The following is a 26,084-nucleotide window of genomic DNA, read 5'->3' as shown; positions in this document are numbered from 1 at the left end:
AAAAATAAACCCTTCAAAGTTCTTTGGTCTTTATTCATTACTGCTTTTTATCTCTGCATCCTGCAAACATTTCAGAGGGTGGATTTGTTTGCTGAAAGATCAAAACAAAATGTTGACAACTACTGGTGCCAATTTGTAGCCTCCTGTGTGGGCGACATCAGAGGAATTTGTGCAGTGCTCTGGAAAGTCTTTTTCTAGGCTTTAAATCCACTTGGATCCTCAAACTGTCGTGTGAGCAAAGCATCCAAATGGCCAGGTAGGGATAGCACATAGAGTATCAAAAATCAGGAGAGAATCTCTGGGGTTTGTGAAACTCTATTGTGTATAGAAGCTTGTATATACTTCCTAAAGTTGACGTTTTGATTTGTTTAGTGAAGTTTGTTGATTAGTTGAGCACAAGCCGAGTCTTGCAATGTATAGTGGGTGCTGTTGAGAGAACTGTGGCTGACTGGTGGGAAGGGCTTGCTGCCTTCTGTGTTTTCTAGTTCATCTCACAGTGATGGTTTACAGCTTCTCGTATACCTCACTGTGGAAAACAAAATGTCACACTTTGAATTCATTAAGCAGCTGTGCAAAGGAGGGGGGACTGTTGAAAGGGAAAGCTGTTTTATGCAACAGTAAAATACAGGGGGAAAAGTCACATATTTGTAGCAGAAAACACACGAAAAAGACAAATATTGTGTAACATTCAGAAGGGCCAACTCATGCTTGTTAAAGTGATGTTTCTAAGGAGAAGGGATACAACAGGAGGACACTTTGAGAAGGAGTACGGCTTACAGGATACCAGGAAGTTGTACTGGTCATTCATGGATCCAGAGGACTAAAATTTAGTAGTGACTTCAAAGTCAAGTGCGGCCTTATGGTTTACTCCGATTGAAATGTACAGTCAGAGCAGAAGAAAAACGTAACGTCTTTCTCCAAATTAGGCCAAGAACAAAGCACAGACCTCCGAACCTCTGCACATGTTATGACCTAGAAACTACTTCAGCAGGGAGACTAAAGCCAGGCTTCGGTGGAGACCGCAAAGTGCTTTCTGTGCATGTGTCAGACTCGCAAATGGATTCGCTTTGGTTATCACAAGTCCCCTTCGTGTTCATTTTCTGCCATTATTCCGACCATTAAGCTTCTTTGAATAAATAGTTGGGTAAATAGGAAGTTTTTAAGCAAATATTGATGACTGCACTTAGTGAGAGTCATCCGGCAGTCTAAGAACCAACCTGTCACAGAGCAAAGGGCATGTATTGTCAGAGCCGCCTATTAGTGCTTGAAGGTGCTGTGCTGGCCTGGCATGCCAGCCTGCTTGCTCAGGAACAGAGCACCTTCCAGGTGCACGGACCAGTGTTACTCTTTGGTAATCTTCAACTAGTACCAGCTTATGTTCCTTTAAAACTCAGGACAGTTCATGAGCAAAGGAAGGGCAAGAACCATCAGCAGGTGCTATAAGGTCATTCTTCAGTTCTAGTTGCTCAGATTTCTTCTAGAAGTAAGAAAGATGTGAGCAAGTCTTCTAGCTGCCTGCTGCATAAAGTATGGGTGAAACAGGTTTAAAAGAAAAAAGCAAATGACAGAATTAATGTGTATCTGCGTAGGTGCGTTACCGGTGAAAGGGAGGAATGGGGCCAGTGCTGAGAAGTGGCGAAGAGGTTTCTATTATTGAAATGTGTCATAACCCATCCATAACGTAGAAATGGAAGAGCAGTAAAGGGGCAGTAAAGGCCTGATGGTACAATTTTAACACTTTTCCAATGGAGCTGTTTATATAGTTGCCCATTTGAGAAGACCGCTGAATATAGGTTTTAATGCTGGTGCTGCTAGGCAAGTTCTCATGTGGGCATTGCAGCATCATCCCTGACGCTGCACGTGTGGAGTTAGACATGAGCATGTTGAGCGAGAGGGGAGGAGCAGATGCTCTAGGCGGGGACAGGGCCTGCCCTGGTGGGCTGGGCACAGATGGAGCAGGGAGACCACGTAGGACATCCAGTAAACCTGTTGCACAAGCTATAGAGGAGAGAAATTTGGAAGCAGCTTAGGAAGTGAATGGGAGACTACTGCAGTCTCACGACTGTGATCTCACTTCTCTGTGTTGTGGCAAAATGGAAAGAGTAAGAGGTTTTCGTGTCTGCAAAGGTGTCTGGAGAAAGTCAGGGAGATGGTAAGAGAGTCCGATGCCATGGAGGAAACCCGTGAGGGACACGAGTGCTGGGACGAGGCGTCAGCCTGACCTCCTAATCACCCGCAGTGTGGGTTTACCACCATCGTGTGTAACGCACAGCTAAATGGGAGATGGTGAAACCTGAAAGCAGAAGCATGGCTTCTTCCCAGAGCGCCCCACTTCTGCCAGACGTGAGTTTGGCCTCTTTTATGAGTGCCCGCCTCGTAACCCTGCGAGTAGTAGCTGCCCAGATTTATTTGGGATGCTTCTTCAGGGTGCTGGCCCAGCCTCCACTGACTCATGGCTTGGGCAGTTCCTCTGCTCCTGACTTTTCTTCCTCACTAATTTTGTCCAGTTGCTTTTTGAACCCTTGTTAATGTCCAGCAGCACCACAAAGTCCTGCAGCAAGGAGATACCCCACTCCTTGGCAGGGAGTGGTGTCCGCTGCCCCTCTCGCCTCATTAGTATGTCTTCTCAATTGTTGGCATGATGAGTTCTTGACTGTGGGTTGCCACAGAGCTGTGGTGGGACAGACCCTAATTTTAGCACATTATGCTGGTTTAATGACAGTAATAGAAAGTCAATTTATAGGCAAGAACAAATTGCCTTTTTATATGGGGAGGAGGATAATTCCTCCCATGTGTTACATTATTAAATTTGTAATCTTCTTTTCTAATGTTTTTCGAAAGTGAATATTAACAGAATCTAAAATACTGATCTTAAATTTATGAGCTGCATTTTTTTCCCCAAACTCCTCAAGTTTTATAATTTGTCTTTAAAGGTGAACTTCAGCAAGGTTTTTTTTTTTTAACTTAATAAATTAAAATCCCTTACGCGCTACCTATCTCTGGACAAGCTTAAAGGCTCTAAAGATGCTTACATTTTAAATAGCAATAATGGATACCTATTTCCATCTTTGCTGAGTGGTGAGTTCTGAGTTCAGCCTTATTCCCTAGTGATAAAAGATACTGGAGAGAAAAAAATGACACATTTTTGTATGCCATTTGCTAGCGAGGAGGCTGTTGTGATGCTCTTTTTTGTTGCCAAGGAAACGGAGCCTTGAACTTGTGGCTCCGCAGGCAGGAGGAGGAGGAAACGATGTTATTTCACGCCTGAGTTTGCTTTGTAATTTTGATTCGTGGTTGGGGACCATGAATGGGTTGGGACTGAGGGTCTCTTGCTGAAGTTCACTCTCAAAATTGTATGTCCTACCTCCTTACGTTTGTTTCAGTGTTAGGTGAAATAAATGTGAAGGTGGGAGCCTGACGGCACAGCTCCAGCCTCGTACCGATAACGTGGGGTATAGGAGGCTGTACGCACGCAGGTCGCTAGCGCAGCTATTGTACATAGCAGAGTGAAACGGAGCGCTTGGAGTGCAGTTGGTGATGGAAGGGGATTGTGCTGCGTCTGAAATGAACTTCTCTGACCTTGCCAGTACCATCTCAAGAAATCCCAAGGCCTTCTTATGTCAGCCTGGTCTTTAAGTATGAGAATAGAAATGTAAAAGTTAACTGCAAGTAGAAGAATGAAGCAGGTTATGCAGATGCAGGTGCTTCATAAGCAAGGTTAATGCAGTGTCCTCTTCTGACCTTGTTCCCTTACTCTTGGTCAGTTGTTGCCTGCACATCTTATAAAGAGGTTCCCATCAAACGTTTTTTTTTTGGTACTTATGTTAAAAGTATTTTTTCACTCCTAAATAAAGATACATATTGCTCTGTAATGCATGTTTGATCTTCCTGAACTGGCAGTGTTGTCTCAAAACTGATACTGGCTATATCACAAGTCCATACTTCCGTTTTATTTCTTCTTCATCTGTTCTCTTTTCTGCTGTCATAGGAGAGAGAGAGAGAGAAATCACTAAGGTGCTCTAAAGCGTTTTTTTTCATCCCTGCTCCTTCCACAAAATGCATTTAGAAATATTTGGCACAAATCATGGGATTTTGGTGAACTTGCTGCCATGTATTTGTCATGGGGTAGCCATGCTACAAACAGCCACCTGCTTCTCGTGAAGCTGGGCTGATGTGCGGCTGTTTTACACTATTGAGTGATTAACGCAAATTCCATTTAATATGATATTGAACACCGTTGTGTGTCTTTTCTTGACAAAGGACTGATTCTTCCTGCATCTAATGGGTGGTAATTGAGAAAATTAGATCTTGGTATTGTTCCCAAAACATACTAATCTGCTGAATTGATGGCTTTTTTTTGTCTAATCCTCAGTAATCTTCAGACAGGCATGATATTTTGGTTGGTTTCCCACGTTCTCCAGTATCTTTCAGCAGAGATGAAGATACTGCATCTATTTTCCAGCTCTGGCCAAAGGGCTTTTTTTCTCTATTGGAAGCTCAATACTCTGTTTGGACAAACGGTGAACTGAATTTCCCAAGGGACTTCAAATAATTTGGGGTGTGTTTATATCTGAGCGCTGCTTTTGTGCATGCGGAAGGCAGTTACGTGTCTGCCATGTTCGTCTGTGGGAGAGGTTATCACTCAGATGAGAGTCTGTGCATCTCTTTAGGGTTTAGGCTGTGAAAATTTTGCTTGAATGCTTTTCTGGGTTTTTTTTTTTGTTTGTTTATTTGGTTTTTGGTTAGGAGGCTGCTAGTTAAATTTCCGCACCTCTGTTTTTGGTGTTGGATGGTGTTTTCTGTCTTTAATGGCATGACTTGTCACCAGTTGAAGATACCTATGATGTATGTATGATTGGCAGGGCTGTTTGCTATGAGACGAAACCTACTGTTTTGACCACTTTGATTTCTTACCTACCGTGAATCACTTTATATTGTAAGGTGCTGCTGCAGCATGATGGCTGGTCCTGTCCTGCTTCTCAGCATTGAAACCTGACCCTCTCTTCCAGCTGTCCAGAGATGCCTGCAGCCAAATTATCACAGTCATGAAGGGCAGGATGCTCTCTTTTCACTCCACCCAAGCAGAACCAGGCACTTGGGCTGTATTGAAGTGATCCCAGATCCTGACAAGGGATCTGTACCAGAGAACCGGTGCGAGCGCAGTGGACCCATTAGCAAGAGCAGAACTCTCGTTCGGGGGTTGGAAGAACCGGTGAGCGAGTCGGACTGCTGCTGTTCCAGAGCCTCTCTCTGCCTGCCGGAAAGCACTGAGCTCTTTCCCAGGCTTTCGGGAAACGCAGGCACCCTCTGTGCTCATTGCTTCGGCATCGCAGGCGTGTTGCAAGTGGAGGTTTTCATGCTGTTCTTTGTACCACTTGGGAAGAAAATGGTTCCTTTTAGTGCACCTATGGTGGGATGCGGCAGTTGCCCGGCAAAACGGGCACTGCATGGCCGTGGACCTGTCAAAGGATGGCTGTGCAAGTCAAAGCAATGCGTAGAATTAGAGGGGAAAAACGTGCTGGCTTGGTGGCTTCCCTTAGCATGTGCTACAGGTATTGCAATGAAAGCACCTTTGGTGAAGGATGACACAGATAGTTGTATCATCTGGTCAAATTGTCTGGAGTTAGAAGCTGAATGCCTGAAATTGTTTGACTTCTCTAGGCACCAGACCATCGTCTCCCCCTCTCTGCTTCCACAGTGGATCAAATAATTGCTTCCAAATGGACGCAAGTTATTAAGCAGTGTGTATAATTAAAGTCAACTCCTTGTGAATTTGATCATTCATTTCCTTAAGGAAAATATGATGAAGTAATTACAACCCAAGCTAAACACAAATCAAATGCTATTCTAAGCTCGATTCTGCACCATGATTCTAGTTTATGAACGACTCCAGGGTTCTGTGGCTTCATGCCTGTTAAAGAAATGTGGCTGTGTTTTTAATTGTGTTTATAACGAATGAACAAAAGGTTGTGTGATTCATTCACTGTGCCAAGACCGTTGCTCGCTCTTTGTGTTCACACACACACACGGTCTTGACAAAGCTGCTCGCTCCTAAAAGAGCATCAATGGGACAGAAGAAAAGGGAAAAAATCTGTTAATAAATCTGGCCTTGTCAGCCCTTTCCCCCTGAATTTTTTCTGTACCAAAACTAAACTTTACCTGCTGTAGCTGTGAATTTGAGGGAGGCAATTAATTCAATACATAAGGCAAGAACCCTGTCCTCACCCTCTCCCCTCTCTCCATCATTCCTATAAATGTACCACATACTTTCCAGTTTCGGCCAGATTTGGTGGAGAGGTGGAAGATAGGAGGACCCTGTGATGGCCCTGGTTAGAGAGAAAGACCCAAATTAGTGGTCCCAGAAGAAAAGGTCTGATATATAATCTCAGCCTAAAAGTAACATTCTGAGTGAAAACAAAACCATCCTTCTCTTACAATGATGCTTTCTAGCTCCTTTATTTTTGTGAAGTCACCTCATTTTTGTGATCCTCTTCTAAATTGAGAGGTTTTCTGCAGCTCAGCCTCATTCATATTTCAGATCCTGAACTTAAGCAACATCCTCGGAGTTATTAATAGTGTGAGACTGACGGCAGAATTAGGACAAAGTGCTCTGGTTCAACTCACTTGTAATTAAGTAGAGATCCTGACCTGGCCTTCATAACTTACGTTGGTCAGCTGGAGGACTTCCAGCCCCAAGGACACAAATTGGCTCCACCCCTGGTCCTCCTTGTGAAATCATAAGAAGAAAGCCCTGGGATGGCCCTGGCAGACAAACTACCCACCCACTTTGCGGCTTTTCATATTTTCCTGATGCCCAGATCTTCATAGCTGGCAACGTTTTAAGAGTTTTGAACTGAGAACATTTTGTCTTAAAGCACTGCTGGTTGTTGGTACTATGTCTGACACTGCTCCCAGCTTTCTAGGGAATAAATATTACAGTGTAGTAGTTTAAATAGAATCAGTTAGTTATTGTTATTAATTGCCTGTGGCTGTGCCAAATGTACCTGTTCTCTGAGCCCCTCAGCTAAACTTTCTCCTTGACTTGGCATATAGTCACATAGCAGATCCCTGGGGCCTCCCAGGTGGGCGAATGTCAAAGAGGGGGAGTTAAACTCTTAGTGAAGCCTAAGCCACGACATCCAAGAAGTGGAAGGATTGGATTCCCTCATTGCTGTGCAATCAGTATGTATGTGTGTATATATATATATGTGGTTTATTGCATTATAAATATCATAGTAAGAATTTTTTTTAAGTCATCAGCCCTTGCCCAAGCACAAAAGAAGCAGAAGGTGGAGAACGACCTGGGACGTGTCTGTCCTGGACGTGCAGCTCTTCCCAGGGCGGTTGGTGCAGCATCAGCAGTCCCGTGCTTGTCTGTCCCGAGAGACGTGGCTCTGCAGATGGGGCAGCGTGCAGGTTCCAGTGCTAGGCTGCTGAAGAAACATTGCAGCAGTGAATTTTCTGTATGCATACGGACATCTCATTTAACCAGACTCTCCTGCAAAGCATGGCAGATTGGGGGAAGAGAAGGGGGCAGCGTGTTCCCTTTTCTTATAAAAATAAAAATGCAGAAGCAGCCATCAGATGAAGCTATTTGGATCCTGCTGCTGCAAACAAAATAGAGACATGGAAAGAATTCTGAAGAGCTGGATCTAGCTGCAAAGTAGTTCCCATTAAATACTCGGAAAGAAATGAGCATTTTTCTTAGTGTTATGGTACTGTAACTTTTTTTATGGTGAAAAGCTAAACAATTTTTTATGGTAGTCAAAAAAATCTGTTTAAAAGTCACTGACAGTGGAATATATATGTTTACCTTTTGGTTTGTTACCTTTCTCTCTTTTGTCAGTGAAGGAAAAAATTCTCAAAGTAATTTTCCTGGCTACATGTTAGCTGCAGAACTTTTTCTTTAGACATTTTTAAATGAAAATTTTGGCCATATAATTTTTGTATATAAATGAATTATCGAAAAGGTCAAAATTAAAAATAGTATCATGGGAACTATTTGGTTTTAACCTCAAAAGGAACAGAAAAAATATATCACACTTTCCTAGTTTAAAATATGAAAATGGATCTCACGAAGATAGGAAGCAAAATCAATGCTTTACCAGCGCTCCACCCAGCCTACAAGAGGTGATAACATCTTACTGGGGGTGGAGACCCGCTTAAATACAGACATCGCTGGGTTTGAAACAAACTGCAGCTCAGACCAGCTTGGAGGAGAAGACACTTGCTGCTTTAAAGTGGCTGAGGAGCTGGGGATCTGGGCCGGGTTGTGGGGTTGTTAGGAACTACAGGCACGCCTAAAAAGCCATGTGTGGGGTTTGGTGCTCCCACCGGTGGGGTGGGAGGGGTATAGAGGCAAAATGCTCTTCTCCCAGGGTTGTCTCGCTGGGGTGGTGGGAGGGGAGGACAGGCTGTGCAGGGCAGGGTCAGACCTGTGTTCTGTTTCTAGCACTTATAGGAAGGAAGAGGAAGAAGGTTAGCTTTGTCCTACCTAAATTAAGCTACTCTTAGGCTTTAAAAATAGGGCTGTTGCTTTATGAAAACTCGTGGAGCTCCCGTGCCTTGCTATATAATGAGTCGCCCTTCTGCGGGCTGGAGGAAGTTTTCTGTTGCGCGTCTCAAGCTCAGCGGGTAAAGAAGGGAGGGCAGCCTCCGAGACTGCTGCCAGGTGCCTACTTCCTAAAAATAACCCTGTGAATGATTTTTGCTCCTCTTTTAATGGTGCGGAGGAAGAAGAAAAAAAATGATGGGTTCAGGGGGGAGTTGGTTTGATGTGGCACAGGTGTGCCCGTGGGTGAGGGGTTGAGTGCTAGGACGAGAGGAAGCTTTTTTTGTGCTGAAATCCCATAGTGGCCCAGCAGCAGTGGGGCGTGTTGGTGACTGTGCTATGGGTGGGAGTTCGGAGGAGGTGTCTCGCTGGCATCTCCATAGGCTGCCCGTGCAGGTGGGGAGTCCTGGCCCTGCTCTGCATTCAGCTGGGGTCTGTAGCTGTCACGGCAATACAAATAGTTGCTAGTTTTACTGTTTTCTGGCTCTCACAAGAAGAGTTGACTGACCTTTCCCAACCCTGTGGGTATACTTAATCTGCACAGATTAAGAATTAACATGTTGAAATACTTTTTTTTTTTCTCCATCCTGTAGAAGATTTTCTACTTAACTTGGAAAGAAAGGGTGTGATTCTTATTAGTGCCCAAAACTAGGACAAGGGGAACGAAGCAAACAGCCTGATTAGTGCCCCTGCTTACGCCCAGCCATTTTCTGTCTTTTCTGGTGGATTATTCAGGCTGTGATGATAGTCTGGCATGTTCTAGAGCCCAGTACAAACTGCCTCTCTTTAGGTGCTCATAATTCACACTCCATTAGGATGTTGATGTAGGGAATACTTGGCAGGATGTCAGAGCTTGCCAGGCATGATGAGATTGAGTTCATCTTGTTAAACTACATTCTGAAGTGACAATCCAGTATTTATTTTATTTTTTTTTTCTCAGCTTGTAGCATCCCTTTAGGTGAGCAGCATGGCTTGCTCCGAACACAGATACTGATGTAAAAGGGCCTGCGATGCCCACCCCGACAGCCGCTCTGCTCAGCGTGTGCCAGGCTGTCGCAGGTGTTGGATATTCATGCAAGGCTGTGGGAAGACTTTTCTTTTTTTTCCTTTGAAGCCGAACAATGGAATTCTCAGCATTCATTCACGGCACATGAATCTTAGCACATGTCTGCAGGGATTCAGCATCTGACTAAACAGAAAACAATCTTTTCTTTTTAAACCCATTAGGAACGACAATGCAGTGACAAAGTTTGAAGCAGAGGAGCTAATGTGTTGGCTCTTTTGTCAGAGTATTTGAAAATGAGAACTAGGTAAAATGGTCAGCGCTTCAGCAGTCTCACAAGGTGCTGAGCTGAGACTACCACTACTGCTTTTTGCCCACAGACATGCCAAAGACCAGTTGTTGGACTTGGGGACCTTCTTCATAATCTCAGCAGGTGATGATATCCAGATGGGTGCTTGGTGTTTTCCCTTCTTCATTTTCAGCCCCAAACTGACATGCATCATCTTTTCTCTGTGGCAGATCTTCATGGAGAAGAAAGCAAAAATCACCTCTTTGGTTTTGACCTTAAGAGTGAAGTTTGTGGCTGTGGGAACTGAAAGGGCTTGTGAGACCACGTTTGAGCCAAGGATAGAGCAGGCAGATTTGGTGTAAACTGTTGCGTGGCTCGGGGCATATCTCCTTTCCAGACGGTCAGGTCCTGTCCCACCTGGCCACGCGCCCCTGGTACCCCTGGATGCTGACTGCAGATGCACTTTGCTGTCGCAGATGTGCATCCCCCTCATCTCGGTTCATCTCTGCTTCTACATGATCTGCACCATGCTCAAAGGGTTCATCGACTCTGTCAGATGGGTTTTTCTCTATTGCCCTGCTGGCGTTGTCAATCTCTGTGCTTCTTAAGTGCTGGTTTGTACCTGGGCATCATTTTGGAGCAAAGCAGATAATTCACTTGCTGAGGAACCCAGGTGTGAAGCCAGAGAGCAAAGCGTGCCCAGGTCGATACCCTGCAGCATGTATGGATGCAAATCAATGCATGCTGCTTGGCTTGGGTAAGAAAAGCAATAGAAATGCAGTCTCTTCGCTCAGGCTTGGACTAGTCTTCCCTGGAAAATACAAAATGTTATTTTGTCCAGAGCTTTGCAGTAGGAACAAATGCAACCTGAATGCAAGCGTCCAACTGATTTCCCTTCCTTTCCACCTTGCACCCCAAGATGAAGTTTGGGAAGGAAAAAAGCTAACCAGGCTGTTCTGCCTGGTGTGAGTTGGGTGGCCTGTGTTGGTGCTGCCTGGCCATGGGCTTTGGGCACCAGCACATTCTGTGCTTGAAAGCAGTTGGTTAATTTAGGAGCAAAGCTGATCAAGTTGAAATTCAGTCAATTCCTAATCTCAAGGTTAAATCAATATCAATTAATTCTAAAGTATGGGAGGGTCCGTAGCACATGCATCTTGCTGGTTTCTTTTTTTGTTGGTAGCATCCATCAAACTGAGTGAGCATGGAGAATAAAATTGAAAACAAAAAGGAAAAGAGAAGGAAGGTGCCAAGTACCTGGGTGGGGGGAAAGGAAGCGACAAGAGAGGAGGTAGTGTAAGGATAATAGTGAAAGGGGCACACTGTGTCACTCAAACATCAACTCAATAAACATCTATCATAGAGTAATTCTGTGTAGGAGTAATAATTATATAATGATGACCTTGTGACAAGCTATTGCAGAACTTGCACAGATTTTTCAAGACTTGATGGCCTCTGAGCATGGAGAGACCTGTCAGTAGCAGAGAGGAAGGGCTTCGAAGAGTTGTGTGTTAGGCTGACACAGAAGAGGACGTGAGAAATGATGACTCTTTTCTTGGGGGAGAGAACGGGACAATGCCACTCTTATTTTTCCCACCCCCAAGGTTTAAGGCAAATACAATTCTTTGTGACAGTCAGTTCTGCCACAGGAGTGACATCATCCTTGAGAAGAGCTGCCTCTCGATGTGGTTGACAGCTGAAAATATATTTAAGGAAGGAAACTCTCCAGAGGATGCTCTGTGCTATGCAGGGCACCTGCACCGTCACCTTACTCCTCTTTGCCCATTACTGGCTTGTCTGGAGGGGACTTTTGGTTAGTTGATCTGATGTCACTCACAGACAGAATTAGGGGAAACAGGGTAATGAGATCCAATTAATAAAGAACAAAATGATGGAATGTAATTAATACCAGTTAAGAAGGATTTAGGGAAAATGGGTCTTGTCAGACTTTTTTTTTCTCCAAGTTTTAGTAGAAGCAGGTATCTGGGTAAATGTGATAAGTATGTAAGGGTTTTGTCCTAGAACAACATGACCCTAAAAATGTGATAGTGATAAATAGATTAAAAACTTACTTCACATTTCAAAAAGCACTTGTCAAGGAAAAGCCTCAAAGGCAGGAGGTTCTTTTGAAGGCCGGGTGCTATTCAGTGTTTTCATTTGATTTGGAGCAAGCATGAGTTTAAACCTCACTAAATTCACAGGCGATACGCACATTAGAAGGATAGTAAATAGTATTGAGGGTGGGAGAGTGGTATAGAGCTGTCTGGACTTTTTGCTCTCTCTCTTCAAATAAAATGTGTTTTCTTACATATTTCTTAATATAATGTTCTACAAGGTTATACCAGCAGGACAGGCAGGGACTGCACAGCGTCCAGGCAAGGTGTGATGCTATACCAAGAGCTTACTGTGGTCTTGGGAGGTGGAAGCAGAAGCAGGGAAGATGAGCGTGCAAGCGGATTTTTACCTTTGTACATGTTATTGCACTAAAATGCAGTCTCCAATTCTGCTGTGCATGTTCTCAAAAGGGCATTAAAACCTGGGGAGTTCACTAAAAAGATTCAGGGGCAGGAGAAAAAAATGCCAGAGCATGAGAAACATAAAGAGCTCAGTCTGTTTAACTTGTCAAAAAAGATTGAGAGATGACTTGATTACGCTGCAAAAGAGTCTTTATGGCGAGAACACAAAGCAGCCCTCACATAGAGAAGGGCATTAAAAAAACCTGATGGGTGAAAGCTGAAACCAGACAAACTGAAGTCACATCTCTGAATGTCAGGTAGTAAAATAAACTGCACAGGCAAATGGCAGATTCTTCATCTCTCGATATCTTCAAATCCAGAGTGGATAGCTTTTTAGAAGATATTCTTTAGCCAAACGTAAATTGTTTGGCTGAACAGAGCAAAATCTAAGTGCCTGTCAACACAGAGAACTTGGCAAAGTGTCTGCTGGTCCCTTCTGGTTCTTGGCGTCTGTGAGGTGCTGTGTATCTTCATCCTGGATATTTGAGCACAAAAATTCTCTTCCCAAGGTCATTCTGAAGCAGAATCTGCTCTTCTGCTGCGAGTTGCACTGCAGGCGTGACCAGCTGCTTAACCTTTGTCGTTTACTGCTTAATTGGACAAGGTGCAAGGAATAAATCTGGTGACACTGCAGAAAACATCGATAGTACTCTTACTTGTTCCAGATACCGCTAACAATTAAATTAAGATGAATGGGCTTGCCAGGCAACACCCACACAGACACATATCATGTACCTTCTTGATTTGCAAAGGTGTTGAAGCACAAGATTTCCGGTAAGGGAGGAGGCACAGCCCCTATGCAATGTTCCATACTGACCAGAGAAGGTTGCTAGTGGGTGACTATTGCTCGTGAAATGTTTTCAGTTCACAGACGAGCAATGCAGCTTTGTCCATGTTTTTTTCCTTTCTGCGCTGACCCTTTCCAGGTCTGCTACTCCTGATCTGCCCTCCTCTTCCAACTGAGGGGGTTAAAACACTGTATTTTTGTTATGTGCTGACTACAGGTAAAATTTGACTAAAGGGTTTATGTGGGTAGTTTAGGAACCTATATCCCGTTTCTGATGGCATCTCTGGTGCTTATGCTGATCTCTTATCCTGTTTCAGTCTTGGCTTGGGCTGCAGTGGTTTGGGAGCTTGCCTTTTTGGCAAAACGGGTTACTCCCCTTCTGTTCAAAGGGAACGTCTGGCAAAAAGAGACTGGAGGGGGAAAAGGCTGGAGAAACCTTTCCCCAGAATAATGGGAGATGGTTTGTGAGATGCAGGAGTTGCTGTGCATCTCTGTCTGAAAGAGGAGGGAGGAATGAAGGATTCTTGTCATCTATTCCTGTCGTCTTGTTTTCCAGAGTTTCTCCATTATAATTTTTTTTTTAATAAGAATATCCATGTGTCATAGCTGTAAAAGCAGTCAGGAATACTAGAAAACCACTCGCTCAGAGAAAACCAGCAGTGCAAAGCTGTGCATGTGGTGCTACAGCTGAACTTGCCCCGTGCCAGCTGAATCGTCTCCGGTACAGTGCTCTGGTACTGCCCGTGTTCCGCGGTGCTGCCTTTCCTTGTCTTTGGGCCCTTCTGCTTTATGTCATTAGCTTTTAATCAGGAGATGGCTAATAGAAAGCAGCAAGCACCTTGGGTTGCTCTAAAGCCTTGCTCTGCCCAAACCTCTCTTTATGCATCTACATGTGGCAACAAGTCTTCTAGGTATGAATGTCTCCAGGCATGTCTCATTAGATTGGGGAAATAAGAGATTTTTTTTTTAAACAGATGTTGCATAGTTGGGCAATGGGGCATTTTTAATGTTTCCTACATTTATGTCATTTGCTGCTTTGACTGTGGTTGCCTACCAAGGCTCTCCTAAGGACTACCCTAAAAGGTGCAGAAGGGTGAGTGTTGTGGGAGTGCACATGTGAAGGAGGGATGGGCACTGATGGATGTAGATGACTAAAAGATTGTTTGTAGAGGTTAATGTGAGACAAATTAAATGGACCATCAAGTCTGCCTGCAAGGCTGTGGGATGCTCTCTGAAAGCAACCTAGAAACGCCATTAGAGGATCCAGCACTCTGTACAAGGCTTGTCAAGGGTGCTTAAAGGGATTGGGGAAGTAGGTAAGGCCATTTCATGAGGCTTTGCTTTTACTGATGCCTGTATTATTATTCTTGCCTGAAGGTTTGGATTTTGAAAGCACATTAAAAATATGTTTTATGTTTGTGTAATTTCCTGATTTATACAATGTGCTTCATACATTGCTCTAGGCACACAAACAGTACAAACTGTAGTTAACGTTAACCCAGAACATGCATATTCTATTCTCTTAGCCCATAGGGACATGCATACACATGCTGCACCATATGTGGGGACAGCAGCTGGTACACAGCCCTGGGGCCAACATATTTACCCAGTTGGAAACCTCATGATACCAGAGGAAAAGGGGCTTTATGGCTGAATTTATCGAAGAATTTTTACCTTTGCATTTCAGTGTAGGTATAATTTGAGAAGTAGGGTAGGAAGCATTTCTGATACCTTACTGATTTTTTTTTTTTTTTTAAATGCCTGTTCACACCAAGAACCAAAGAAAAGTGTTTTAGGTCAAGCAGCTTGCTACACAAATAACAACGTTCTGCATATTTTAGACAGCCTCTTACAGATATTCTCATATTTCCAAAGTAGTTGGGAAAGCTTGTTTTCTTTAATATTTGGGGATCCCAAGTTCTCTAGACTCAATAGCTGGGTCATTTCTTCTCCAGGGTGGTACTCAAAAGGCTGGTGGGTTTCTGAGAGCACCGTAGGTCAGAGGTTTGTTGCCTGAATCCAGGTTAATGGATGGGCACCTTTAAAAGAATTTAGGTAATTTTGCTTTGTTCAGAAGACTTGTAGCAGATGTGTTTCAGGATGAGTGTTGTATGTGGGATAAAATCTGGAGCCTCCTAACACCAGCTAAAGCAATTAATAGTAATGGTATTCATTACATATTCATTACATAACGTGGTTTGTTCTGAGAAACAGTCTGTTGGAGACGGAGGATGAAAATAGCAGCTGTTAATTTCAGAGGGCTGAGCCTCTGAAGACTGCACCCAGGAGGAACCAGAACCTACTTAATTCCCTCTGCGCTCTGGCCGCGGGCATGTACGAAGGGGAATAGTCCTTTGTGGGGTTTTCCACTGCTAGTGCCATTCCAGGTGCCACCAGGGAACATTTTGGCCATGCCCAACTATTCCCCTATGGCCCATCTGGGAGGGCTCCTGCCTTCGCAGCACATCTGGTGCTGCCTGGCTTTTTGCTCCCCCCCGCCCCCACTCCCTTGATGCTTACCAGGAGCTGCGCCTCTTCACTGCTCCACAAAATCTGAGGCAGCAACATGGGGTTTAGTAAATGTTTCGAGGCATGGTCAGGCTGTACACCTCAGCTCTGCCCGTGGTTACTGCTGCTGCGTTCCCGAACTGGGTAGCTTCACGTGTAGCCAGCTTGTGTGCCTGCACATACCTGTGCTTGATGCATAATTAATCGGTACAAATGGTTGGAGTAGGTAGGGCAGTATGTACGTTTTGAGTTTCTGCTGGGCCCTGGCTTGCTGGAGCACTGGGTTTGTCCCAAAGATGACTGGGAGCTGCTGATGAAGCAGGGCTGAGTACTGAAACACTGCGTGAGTGCAAAATACTGCCGGGCAGCCAGATGCCAGGCTGATCTGAAAGACCTTCTCTGCTTCTCCTTGACTCTGTCGTTGCAAAAGGCTCTGGGAACAAGAGCTGACTGTCTTTTCTCCCCTTTTGTTCCTAGATGGGGATGGTCGGAGACTGAAAGGAGCTATCCAAAGGAGCACAGAAACTGGGCTGGCTGTCGAAATGCCCAGCCGGACCGTCCGTCAAGCCAGCCATGAGTCCATTGAGGACAGCATGAACAGCTATGGGTCAGAGGGAAAGTAAGTCATTGAAAGGAAGCTGGGGAATCACTTGTGGGATGCACTGTTCTTCTTATAGCTATTAATTTTCCTCTAGCACGATAGATGATGTATTTGTCTGACTTGCCTATGCTGCAGGTGTACTGCCCATTCACTAGAGTAGAGCGAATTTCTCTGCCTGCATAGCTGGCACATCCTCTAGCTGTTTATATACTTTTTTAGTGTCCTCATTATTCTGAGCTGAAGCAGATACCCATTACTTTTAGCTGCTTTGCCTTTAGAAGAATAATTCAGGGTGAATAGCTGAGGCTTATTACTGGTATTAAATTATAAGCCAGTAGTCTTTAATGTTGCACAATAGCTGTCCATCTTCCCTATTTCAAGATAGTCTTTTGGTTTGGAGGAAAAAAAAGTGCCCAGGTGATGAAAAGGATGCACTTAGCAAAACAATCATTCTGATCTCAAAATAGATATTCAGAAGCCTGTGTATACTTTTGGTAACAAGCTTTCTTTTGTTTCATCTGAGTACAGTGTCCTAAAAGAATGTATTTTAGAAATGGTTTTTGACCCCAAGAAAAGTTGTAACACACTTTGCTGCACTTAGGCTTTATGCCAGAATGCAAAGCAGGGGATCCTTAGGCCAGAACTTTGGGGGCTCACTTGTCTCCAATTCTCATTTTTGTATTTCCATTATTTGAAGCCTTATATGGAGATTATCATCATTTTATTAACATGACCATTCACGGGGATCGTTGGAGGCAAAAAACCCCCAGTATTTAAAAAAGGGGGCAATATATACTATCAGATTCCGTGCTTCTAGGTATAAGGCCAAAATGTTTGTATACCTAAAACGTGCTCTGTTTAAGTCAAGTACCGTGCTTGGCATCACTCTCTAGTCCTATGTGGTATTCCAAGTACACCGTACCGCTAAAATGCTGGGATAGTCCAAAGGCGCTCTCAATTAATGTGATTCTGGTGTTAAATAAGTAACAGGCTGTAAATTAAGAGAGACTTTCTTTAGCTTTAGAAGTAGGCTAATCTTGGAAAGGCATCATAGATCTGTGCTGAAGGTTGGAAATAGTAATGAGGCACAGGCTGCAATAGCAATCTTGTCACTCCCAAGCTGTGATGTACCTTATCTCTTCTGTGAGCTGCTGTCTCCAGGGAAATATTCTTGCTACACCACCACAGTCCTGTGGCTTGGAGTTCTGCCTCCGCTACGAGATGCAGAGGATTAGTGATTAAGTTCAGTTCCCTTGGCAATGCAGGGCAAGAATCTGCCTTCGTGCAGAGTAGAATTCTTTCCTTTTTATATTTACATAGCTAACCCTCCTGGGAAGGGGTATAATTCTCTGAAAGGTCTGTGTCCTATCATTGCATACGCTGGCTGCTTTGATTGCGCTTTCCTGGAGAGAGACTATTTCTGCCAACAAAATATTGCACCCATACAAGTGCTGTTTTACCCTGAAGGCAGGCGGCATGTAGCTATCAGCTCAATAAAGAAAGAAAAATCCTGTCTTGCAATCCAAATGTCTTTATTAGAACAAGCCTAACATTGGGTATTCCAACCTTGAACACTGCCAGAACATCCTTGCCAGCCCCTCTGCCAGGGATGGGACGGTTTCTCCTCTTACTTCTCTGAAAAGTGTGATTAAGTGGTTCCTGGACGCTGTGTTCCTAGGTGGGATAATTGATCTCCTCTGGAAAGCCGGTGGGAATTGCAACTGTCTGTCTGAGCTGCAAGTGATAAGCAAACAGGGCTGAGAGTACAAAGAGCTGAGAGGGCTCTATTCTCTTGAAACATGGTGGGAGGGCAGTTTCTCTCCTTTCTTTTCCTGCAGCAGAGAAAGGAATTGTTTGGGGAATAGCTTTGAGGGCCAGAAATGTATTCTTCTAAATCAGATTTTTCTTGACCTCTCTTGTTTGCTGTAGATGTGTTCCCAGGGAGGCAAAATGAGGATTCATATGACTGTGTTAGCTGTGGCAAGATTATTTTCCTTTTAATGCTGGGTTTCTGACTGATGCAGATACTCCTAGGCCAGAGGCAGTTTTCACCAGTGACTGTCAAAAACCTGGTTTTCAGCAAGACAAGGTTGCCCTAGTTCTTCCTCCCCATGCGTCTCTTCGGTATGTTCGCACAGGGAAGAAAATGGATTCAAAACCTCATCTTCCAAGAAGGTTTGTTTTCCCAAGTTCTGTATGTTTTTATAAACCTTTTCAATTTAAGGACTAAAAGCACAACTTCCAAAAGTGTCACACTGAAATGATCAAATATTTGGTGAAACTTTGCTGCAGAAGGTCTTAAAATACCTGCTCTCAGTCATACAAACGTGCTTTTAAAGCGGTGCTGATTGACTGCTTTCATGTTTGTTGTGGTGAGCTGGCTGCAGCTAGCTACAGCTGCTCAGTGCCAGTGCAAAGCATCACGGTTGAAGAATTTTCTGTAGTGCATGATTCTGAGCAATGCTGCTTTTCGTGTGAATACCAGAGTGCATGAAATCCAGGGTTTTTTTATGGAGAGGCTTATTATGTAGGGATATACTTCTCCTCAGATATGCTAGGCCCTCCTTCAAGAAAATATTCCCTTTAGGGTTTTACCTGAAGATGAAGTATACTGAAGATTAGCTGGTCTAAAGGATGTGTCTCCTCGAATTTGAGCTTGCGCGCATGCCAGTAAGTGCTGACAATGTCAACACACTGTTCCATTTAATTTTTTGCCGTACAAAAAGTCCCCCAGCTATATTACCCAGCTTTTATACTGCACAGTGGTTGTGCACCAGTGTGGGAAATTAATATAATAAAACTCATTGTGAGACCTTATCAAAGGGAAAGGGGATATTTATTCTAAACAAAACTGGTTTCAGTCACTCACACTTCTAGGTTTCACTCATTCGCGCTCTCACCGCCCCGTGCAGGCGCCAAGCCTCGTGCATCCAGGTGCTGCAGCCAGGCTGGTTGTATGCTGCAGGGAGGACCAGGGACACCATCTGTCAAGCCTTCACTATGTCTTCTGAGTTGTTCTTCACAACAGACTGGCTCTTTGACAGTTTTTTTACACTTTCTAGGACTTACCTGTTATTACGGGGTGATCTTCCGCCTCAGGGTCTTGCTTTTTTCAGCTTCCATGGGTCTTAAGCAGTGCTGCTACCTTTTTGTGTCTTTGTTTGGGGAACCTTCATGGCTGTAGTCTGCCTTCAGGCAGGCTGTGGAAGTGATGTGCTCTCTAACTTTGTTGTCCTCCTCCTGTCATCAGAGGACAGGTCTGCCACTGACAGTTTGGTTGTGCTTTCGCACACACAGATGTTCCAATTCATAATTCATCCAGACCAATCTTAGTACTCGTTATAAACCTCTACAGCAGTGGGTATTTTCTTCTATGTATGTACTTAAAAATCTGCATGAGGGGACAGTTACCCACTGTAGCAAGTGCCTACCAGGTAGTCTCAGGACACCAAGATTACTGCAAGGATAAAATTCCGAATATAGGAATAACTCACAAACAAACCCCTGAGATTCAACAGAGATCTCCAGCTCCATCCTGGCTCTTGCACAACCTACATCTTGTTTTGGCTGGGTTTTGCTGCAGCTGCACGAGACCATGTACAACATTCAGAAAGCAACTGATTCTGCACTTATGTGTAACTTATTCCTGCCAACCACTTTTCTTTCTGAAAATGGAGCAGAAAGACAAAAATGGAGCTGGAACAAAAGACTGCTCCCTAATAAGTGGTACTTGTCGGCTTTTTTGTTCTTGCTGGATACTGCTGAGATGATTAAGTTATGGAGAGCTAAGGTGATTTTTACCTTAGAAAAGCACAGCAGGTGATGACTAGCAAAGACTTAGAGGATTGTTCTTGTATAATCTGGGATGAGTCTGCCAGTCCAGCAAGGAAGCATCTTCTTGTTAGCCATATCATCTCTCTTCTTCCATCATGAGGGCAGCACCAGCCTGAGCCCTGCCTGAAGCCACCGTTGTGACAAGGGATGGAGGCAGAATGCAGCCTGGCACGCCTGATGCCGGCACGGGCATCTTGCGCCTCTTGGCTTTGTTCTGTCTTGTGCTGTTTCCGCAAGCTGTGGCTTGTGCCAGTTCTCCCATCTGTGCGTACAGGGCTGATGTGAACCAATGCTGGGACTTAGGCTAGGAAAGCTACCTGCCCTTCTCTGCTTCACTATGGAGCAGTAACTGAAAGGAAGCTGGAGAAAATACTGGCCTGGCTTGTGGCCATGTGAAAATGCCCGTTCCTTCACCTAAAATTACCCGTTGTCGTTCCAGAGTTACCAGAAGACTTGATTCCTAAATGCACCATTCAGGAGATCCATGTCATAGCTGTTCACTGAATGTCTCTTTTTTGGTATCCAAAGCCAGGGGACTTCTAGACTCTTTTATAGCAAATTATCTTTAGAGCTCTCCTTTTATCCAAGTCCTTTTAAAGAATGTAATGAAATGTGTTGTTAATACAGTTCAGGCTATAAGAAATCAAGGCCTTTTGAGATGGAAACCGGAAAAGGCATCAAGATTGTTTCTGTAATACACCAAGAATTAGTCAGCTTGTTCAGCAACAGCACATCCTTTTATGCTGTTAAGCTTGACCAGCACAGCTCAGAGAGGATGCGACCTTGAGAACTGTAGTTACAGCACTAAATACAGTGAATCCCACCTTCAGCAACCTCTTGGGAACAGGCAAAATTTCTCTTTGAAGACAGGTAGCTATCTTTCATTCAGTGCGTCTGAGGTGACTTGTGATTGCTAAAAATGGAGCTAGCCTGGTAAGGTGGGGAAGGGAATGGGGGAGGTCTTTGTACATAATTCACTGCATAGTTTTTATAGCTCCGTTTAGGTGGCAGAATTCATACAGCAGAAGGAATCGGATACACGAGCGGAGTACAGTGTGTTACAGCACATAAGACAGCACGTCACAGTGCTAAAAATGTTACAGAAAAAGTGGAGTGGCCAGGAAAGAAGTGGAGCTTGTTGAGAGGCAGAGATGGGGATATTGCCTGGCAGAGGAGAGGTGTGCAGTCGGTGGGGTTAGTCTGGGTTTGGGTCCTGCAGGGATAGATAGATGCTCACAGAAAACCTTTCGAGCCAAAGTGAAGGCTCCTGCAGCATTCACGTCGACTTTGACAGGGTAAGGGGCTGTGTGCCCAGTCCCCTGAAAATGTAGTCAGATGCATATTTCGTTAATAATTCCTCACATGCACTGTAAATATTTTAAAGATAGGGGCAGTGGATGTTAAATTAAGTTCTGCCTTCCTCCTTAGCTGATAGATATCTACTTGGCTTCTGCGTGTAAGATGTGATTTAAAAGACCTTAACATGCAATATGGATGTTCCACAGTACCATCCTCCTCCCTGGAGTTCTGATGGGGGGGGCGGGGGGCGTTATGCTCAATTAAAATAACTGTCAAATATGTTACCAGTCTCAGAGTGGACTTCCCACCCCCCGCTTTCTTCTGGATGGAGGAAGTATGTATTGCTGTCCCTGGTTTTTAAAGACAGAGCTGGAGAACTTAGCTATGCCTTAAATGTAGACGTATAGCAAATTTGTTAGTTCAACTGTGCAAGTCAAACCATTCAGTTGTATGGCTGTGTTTAGGCAACTTGCTTATTAATTGCAACTTTGTGCACTAAGAGGACAAAAAAAAAGTCTTTTAGAAAATATTTACAAGAACAGGACAATAATTTCTGAACCCTGGGCCCAAACACACCCCATGTACATACTAGACACAGTGGAACACCTCTTTAAGAGTGTATCGCTTCTAAAGGCTTGAGTTGATGGCACATAGGCGGTTGTGTGGATAGTGTGAATAAATCCATGAAAAGCACAAGACAAAATGTTATCTTCTGAAAATAGCTGTTCTCTGGGTGTGCCAGGGGGTGGCTGCGTTGAAGCTATCTGGCTTCACCACTACCCCACCTGGCTGAACCCACAGCAGTGGAGCCGTGCAGCTCTGCAAAAGTCAAGATGGGCAAGTGTACTAGAGACGCAGTAATGGGTGTTTGGTTCAAGGCAGGGGGGACACACAAAAAGTCTTCTCAGAATACCCCTCTTCTTGAATGAGATCCTCAACAAAAGGGTGTTACACCCAACCTGCGAAGGGACCAGGAGATGAATACCTCGCTCTGCATTTCTTCTGCACAGACGTAGCAGCCAGTGTGTGGCCATTACAAGTTGGTACAATCGAGACCAGTCCCGAAGTCTTGTAAAATAGAATTAAAAAGTACTGTATCGAGGGCAAAAGAAAGGAAATAATGCTGGTCTGTACTTCGAATTGATAACTTGCAAATGGTGTTAAGGACTGATGTGCAAAGTGGAAGGACTGGAAAAAGATTTGGAAGGAAAAAGTAAAGCAAAGCACAGGAATAAATTCTCTAGGGAGGGATTTTAAGAACAGGTTAGACAAGCAGCTATCATAAATAATGTAAATATGGCTGCTCTCACCTTGGGACCTGGGTGTGGACTGGGTGACCTGTGGAGGTGCCTTCTCACCATATTTCCTGCGAGTTTTGCAAGGTTTTGACAAGCTGATTCTGCAGACGCTTGCAGCAGCATAATGGTATACCTGGCATACAGACTCCCAGAAGCAATTTAAAAATAGATTTAGAAAAGAGGTCAGACAAACCCCGCATGGACAGGAAAAGAAATTAATGATACATTTTCCCTAAATGTGTCTGTGCTGTTACATGCTCTGCATGCTAATGTGCAGCAAACGGTGGGAGGGGATGTGGAAGAGGCTGAGCAGGCCCACATATGTGGTATGAGAGGGATCGGCACGAGTCCTCTGGCTTTTCTTTATACCATTTTGTATTGAAATCAGGGTTGTCCATCTAGGCATTCAAATCCTGATCAGTTTACAAGCAAACTTTGAAAAGCTAGTTCTCCATTCGAATATATCTGAAGAAAAGTGACCTTGCAGTGAAGGAACCAACTGCTCGGTACTTTGCAGGTGGAGAGGAAGGGCACGGCTCTTTGCAATGGGTAGGTCAGGAAATGCTGCTACCTTGAAGGAGCAGAGAAGCAAGTAGCTGGCAAAGAGCCTTTAAGCCACTCTTAAATTACACTAAAGAGGACAGATTTCATATGCCCTGACCTACAGCGTGCAACGCAGGAGCCCAGTCTTGAGAGACTGCTGCACAGATTAAATAATCAGGATTATGAATGTTGTGTTTAAAAAGAAGAACATCTAGGCAATCTCAGACCCCGTTCGAGCACACGGTTCCTAAGGCTATGTGAACACACAGTTTTATTCTGCATATAAACGTGTCGCAAAAGAAATAAATTGTTCATGCAGTCACCTTTTTCATAAAGTCGGGAATGGTAATTCGGTCCATGTTGTGCGTGGGGATTGCATACGGGCATGGCTTCCAGCTGCCGGGCTGGGCTCAGGGCTCTGCCAGCCAGCTGCAGCCTCGCCGGCCGCGGTCTGCGGGGTCTTGTCTCCCTCTCGCGGGTGTCCAAACGACTGCAACAAGAGCAGTTGTCCCAAGGTGTGTCCATGCTGTGATGCCTTCGGCGTGGCGTGGAGGCATCCATGCTAGCTGGCTGGTGTGCCAGGGACAGCTTGGGCTTAAAAATGCCTATTTTATCCATGTGTCTGAAATGGGTTTTGCAGCCTGTGCTGAGCCTTGGGGTGGAACTGGTACCTGTGCAAACAAAACTAATGTTCGTGCAGGTTTCTGCTGATGCTGCTTTGCGTTGGTGGGCTCGGAGACCCCAGGGTCAGTAGCCTCCAGAGTGTCGTCCTGCTGCTGCCCCTGCTCTGCTTCCTTGCCTACAGCCGAGGGCCATGCTCTGCGGGTCCCCCAGCAGAATGTCCTTCATTTGTCCTTGACACCCTGGAGGTGTCACTGACCTCCCTGTACTCTCTCTGTGCCTTCAGGTCAGTAAGAGAGTCATGTTCAACTTAAAACCAATTCCACAATCTTTAACTTCATTAAAATCATTGTCATTCAGCGGTGGCAAAGCAGAGCCTGTGAATCATGATTAGTGAAAGCAGAGGGCCAGAGAAGAGATAATTAATTTCTCTTTGCTGTTTAAAAGGCTGCGCTGCCCTTGCTCAGCGGAGGATTTGTGCCCTTTAGACAAAAGGCTGACAAGTGTCACCTGTTAATCTTCTCTGTGTGCAGCTCCTTGTCAGCACGAGATGGTCCTGCCACAGCCCTGGTCCCCAGGCCACTGCTGGTTATGACAGTTGCTATTTGCAAGTCAGCTGTGAAATGCTCCCACTTTATTCTTCCAGCTATTTTTAGCACTTCTTTTTAGATTGCAATAGAATAATAATAATAATAATAAAAAAAAGACATCTCATATTGGTGATAACCAGGGCGTAGCGATTTCTCCCCTTAAGGGAGAGGCATGTTTGGCGATGGGAGAGGAAGGGCTTTCCAGGGTCACTCCAGTGCACGTGAACCCATCTGCTGGCTGTCACCCACGGTGGAGCTGCCACTGTCACCTGTGGCGGATCCCTTCAGGAGCACATGCAGTGTGTGGTGGTTCCGCTAGAGACCTGGTTGCTGAATCAAGGGCAGGTGAGAAACGGCTCGGTTTCTTCAGAGGTCAGGCAGGAAAAGTCTGCTGAGCGTGCACCATGTGATAGAGTGGCAGGGGAGGGCTCTTGGGAGCACCAGGGCTGTGTTTAAAGACCTGAAAGAAGTCAGGGTGGTCCCTGGAGCTCTTTTCCTCCCTGCTTCAGCTGCAGGAAAAGCAACTGAGTGAATGGGGAAGGTCTGTCCCACCAATCTCAGAATCACACTGTACGCGGCCCCCTCACCTCGGCATCCCAGCTTCTCTGTGAGCACTTGACAGACAGCTCACTGAGCTGGATTTGAGCATCCTAAATTTAGCCGGTGCAGCTAAATGGTTCCTGCTTGTTTTAATTCACATTCATGCTAAATTTCTGCAGTTTTATTTTCCCCTTCCCTCTCCTCTCAAGGGAGAAGCAGTGGCTTTCTTGGAGGTAGCTTATGATTTTTCCAGACAGAAATTGTTTCCATTCCAGGGTTATTGGCAATACCCAAATATATGTCCAGGAATCGGTCAAAGCCAAGGAGCCTGATTTAGAGCTGTTGCTTCTAACATCTAATAAAGCAGCATTGCAAAAGGTCAGCCTCTGTGCAACATAGCAGCCAGTCCCATCAGCTAATAGCATAATCTATTAAAGAATTAATTCCCTACATCTTCCCTTCCCAGTCAAACATAACAACAACGGGGAACATTAACTGCCTAACCTAATATTGAGTTTCATATAGCGCTACTAAACCTATTAACTGAGGCTGTTACCCAAACTGCCAGAGTCTTGACCTTGGCCTGTGTTTTTAAGTGGGCTTTCGCCGTTCCTCTCGAGATCAACCTCGGTGCTATGAAGCAGCAGCAGCAGCTTCATTCGAGCAGCAGCTCCACTGCTCTCCTTGCGAGGATCCATGCTTGCAGCGCAGCCCTGGTGTCCCTGCGGCAACGTCCTGCCCTCTCGCTGTAATTTGCACTGAGGGGCGTTCATCGTTTCGAGGTCGTCCCGAGCCCTCTGACTTCTGAATCTGTGTGGAGATAACAGCAACGTATGCTTTGCTGTAAACACTTCCAGTTGCCGTTGGTTCACCTTTAGCCCAACAGCTCTTGTTCTTGTGCTTTTTAATGCTGTTCTTCATGCTGTCCTGCTATTTCGCTCCATATCATTCATGTAGGCTGCAGCATCGGCTGCTCCATTAGCAGGTGCTTTTATTTTCTCCTGAGCTGCTCCAGCTGCTGGGCAGAGCCTTTGCTAGCAGTGCTGCCTGAAGGAGGGGTGAGCTGGTGTGAGAGAGCACGGGTGGTTTCTCTCCACGCACGTATCA

The 26,084-nt window shown here is 44.8% G+C and overlaps 1 protein-coding gene across 1 annotated transcript in view; it reads left to right on the top strand.

The window, feature by feature from the left end:
- The window catches only part of RIMS4 (regulating synaptic membrane exocytosis 4), a 51,998-nt gene that overhangs the window by 19,219 nt on the left and 6,695 nt on the right, over positions 1-26,084 (top strand). Inside the window, exon 2 of the mRNA XM_059827301.1 lies at positions 16,129-16,270. Within this exon, the coding sequence (XP_059683284.1) occupies positions 16,129-16,270 (142 nt within the window). The remainder of the gene's footprint in view (positions 1-16,128; positions 16,271-26,084) is intronic.

This window comes from Gavia stellata, chromosome 20 (assembly GCF_030936135.1).
Source record: "Gavia stellata isolate bGavSte3 chromosome 20, bGavSte3.hap2, whole genome shotgun sequence".
Taxonomy (NCBI): domain Eukaryota; kingdom Metazoa; phylum Chordata; class Aves; order Gaviiformes; family Gaviidae; genus Gavia; species Gavia stellata.
The sequence above is the reverse complement of the archived record's forward strand: the minus strand, read 5'-3'. Positions and strand labels throughout refer to the sequence as shown.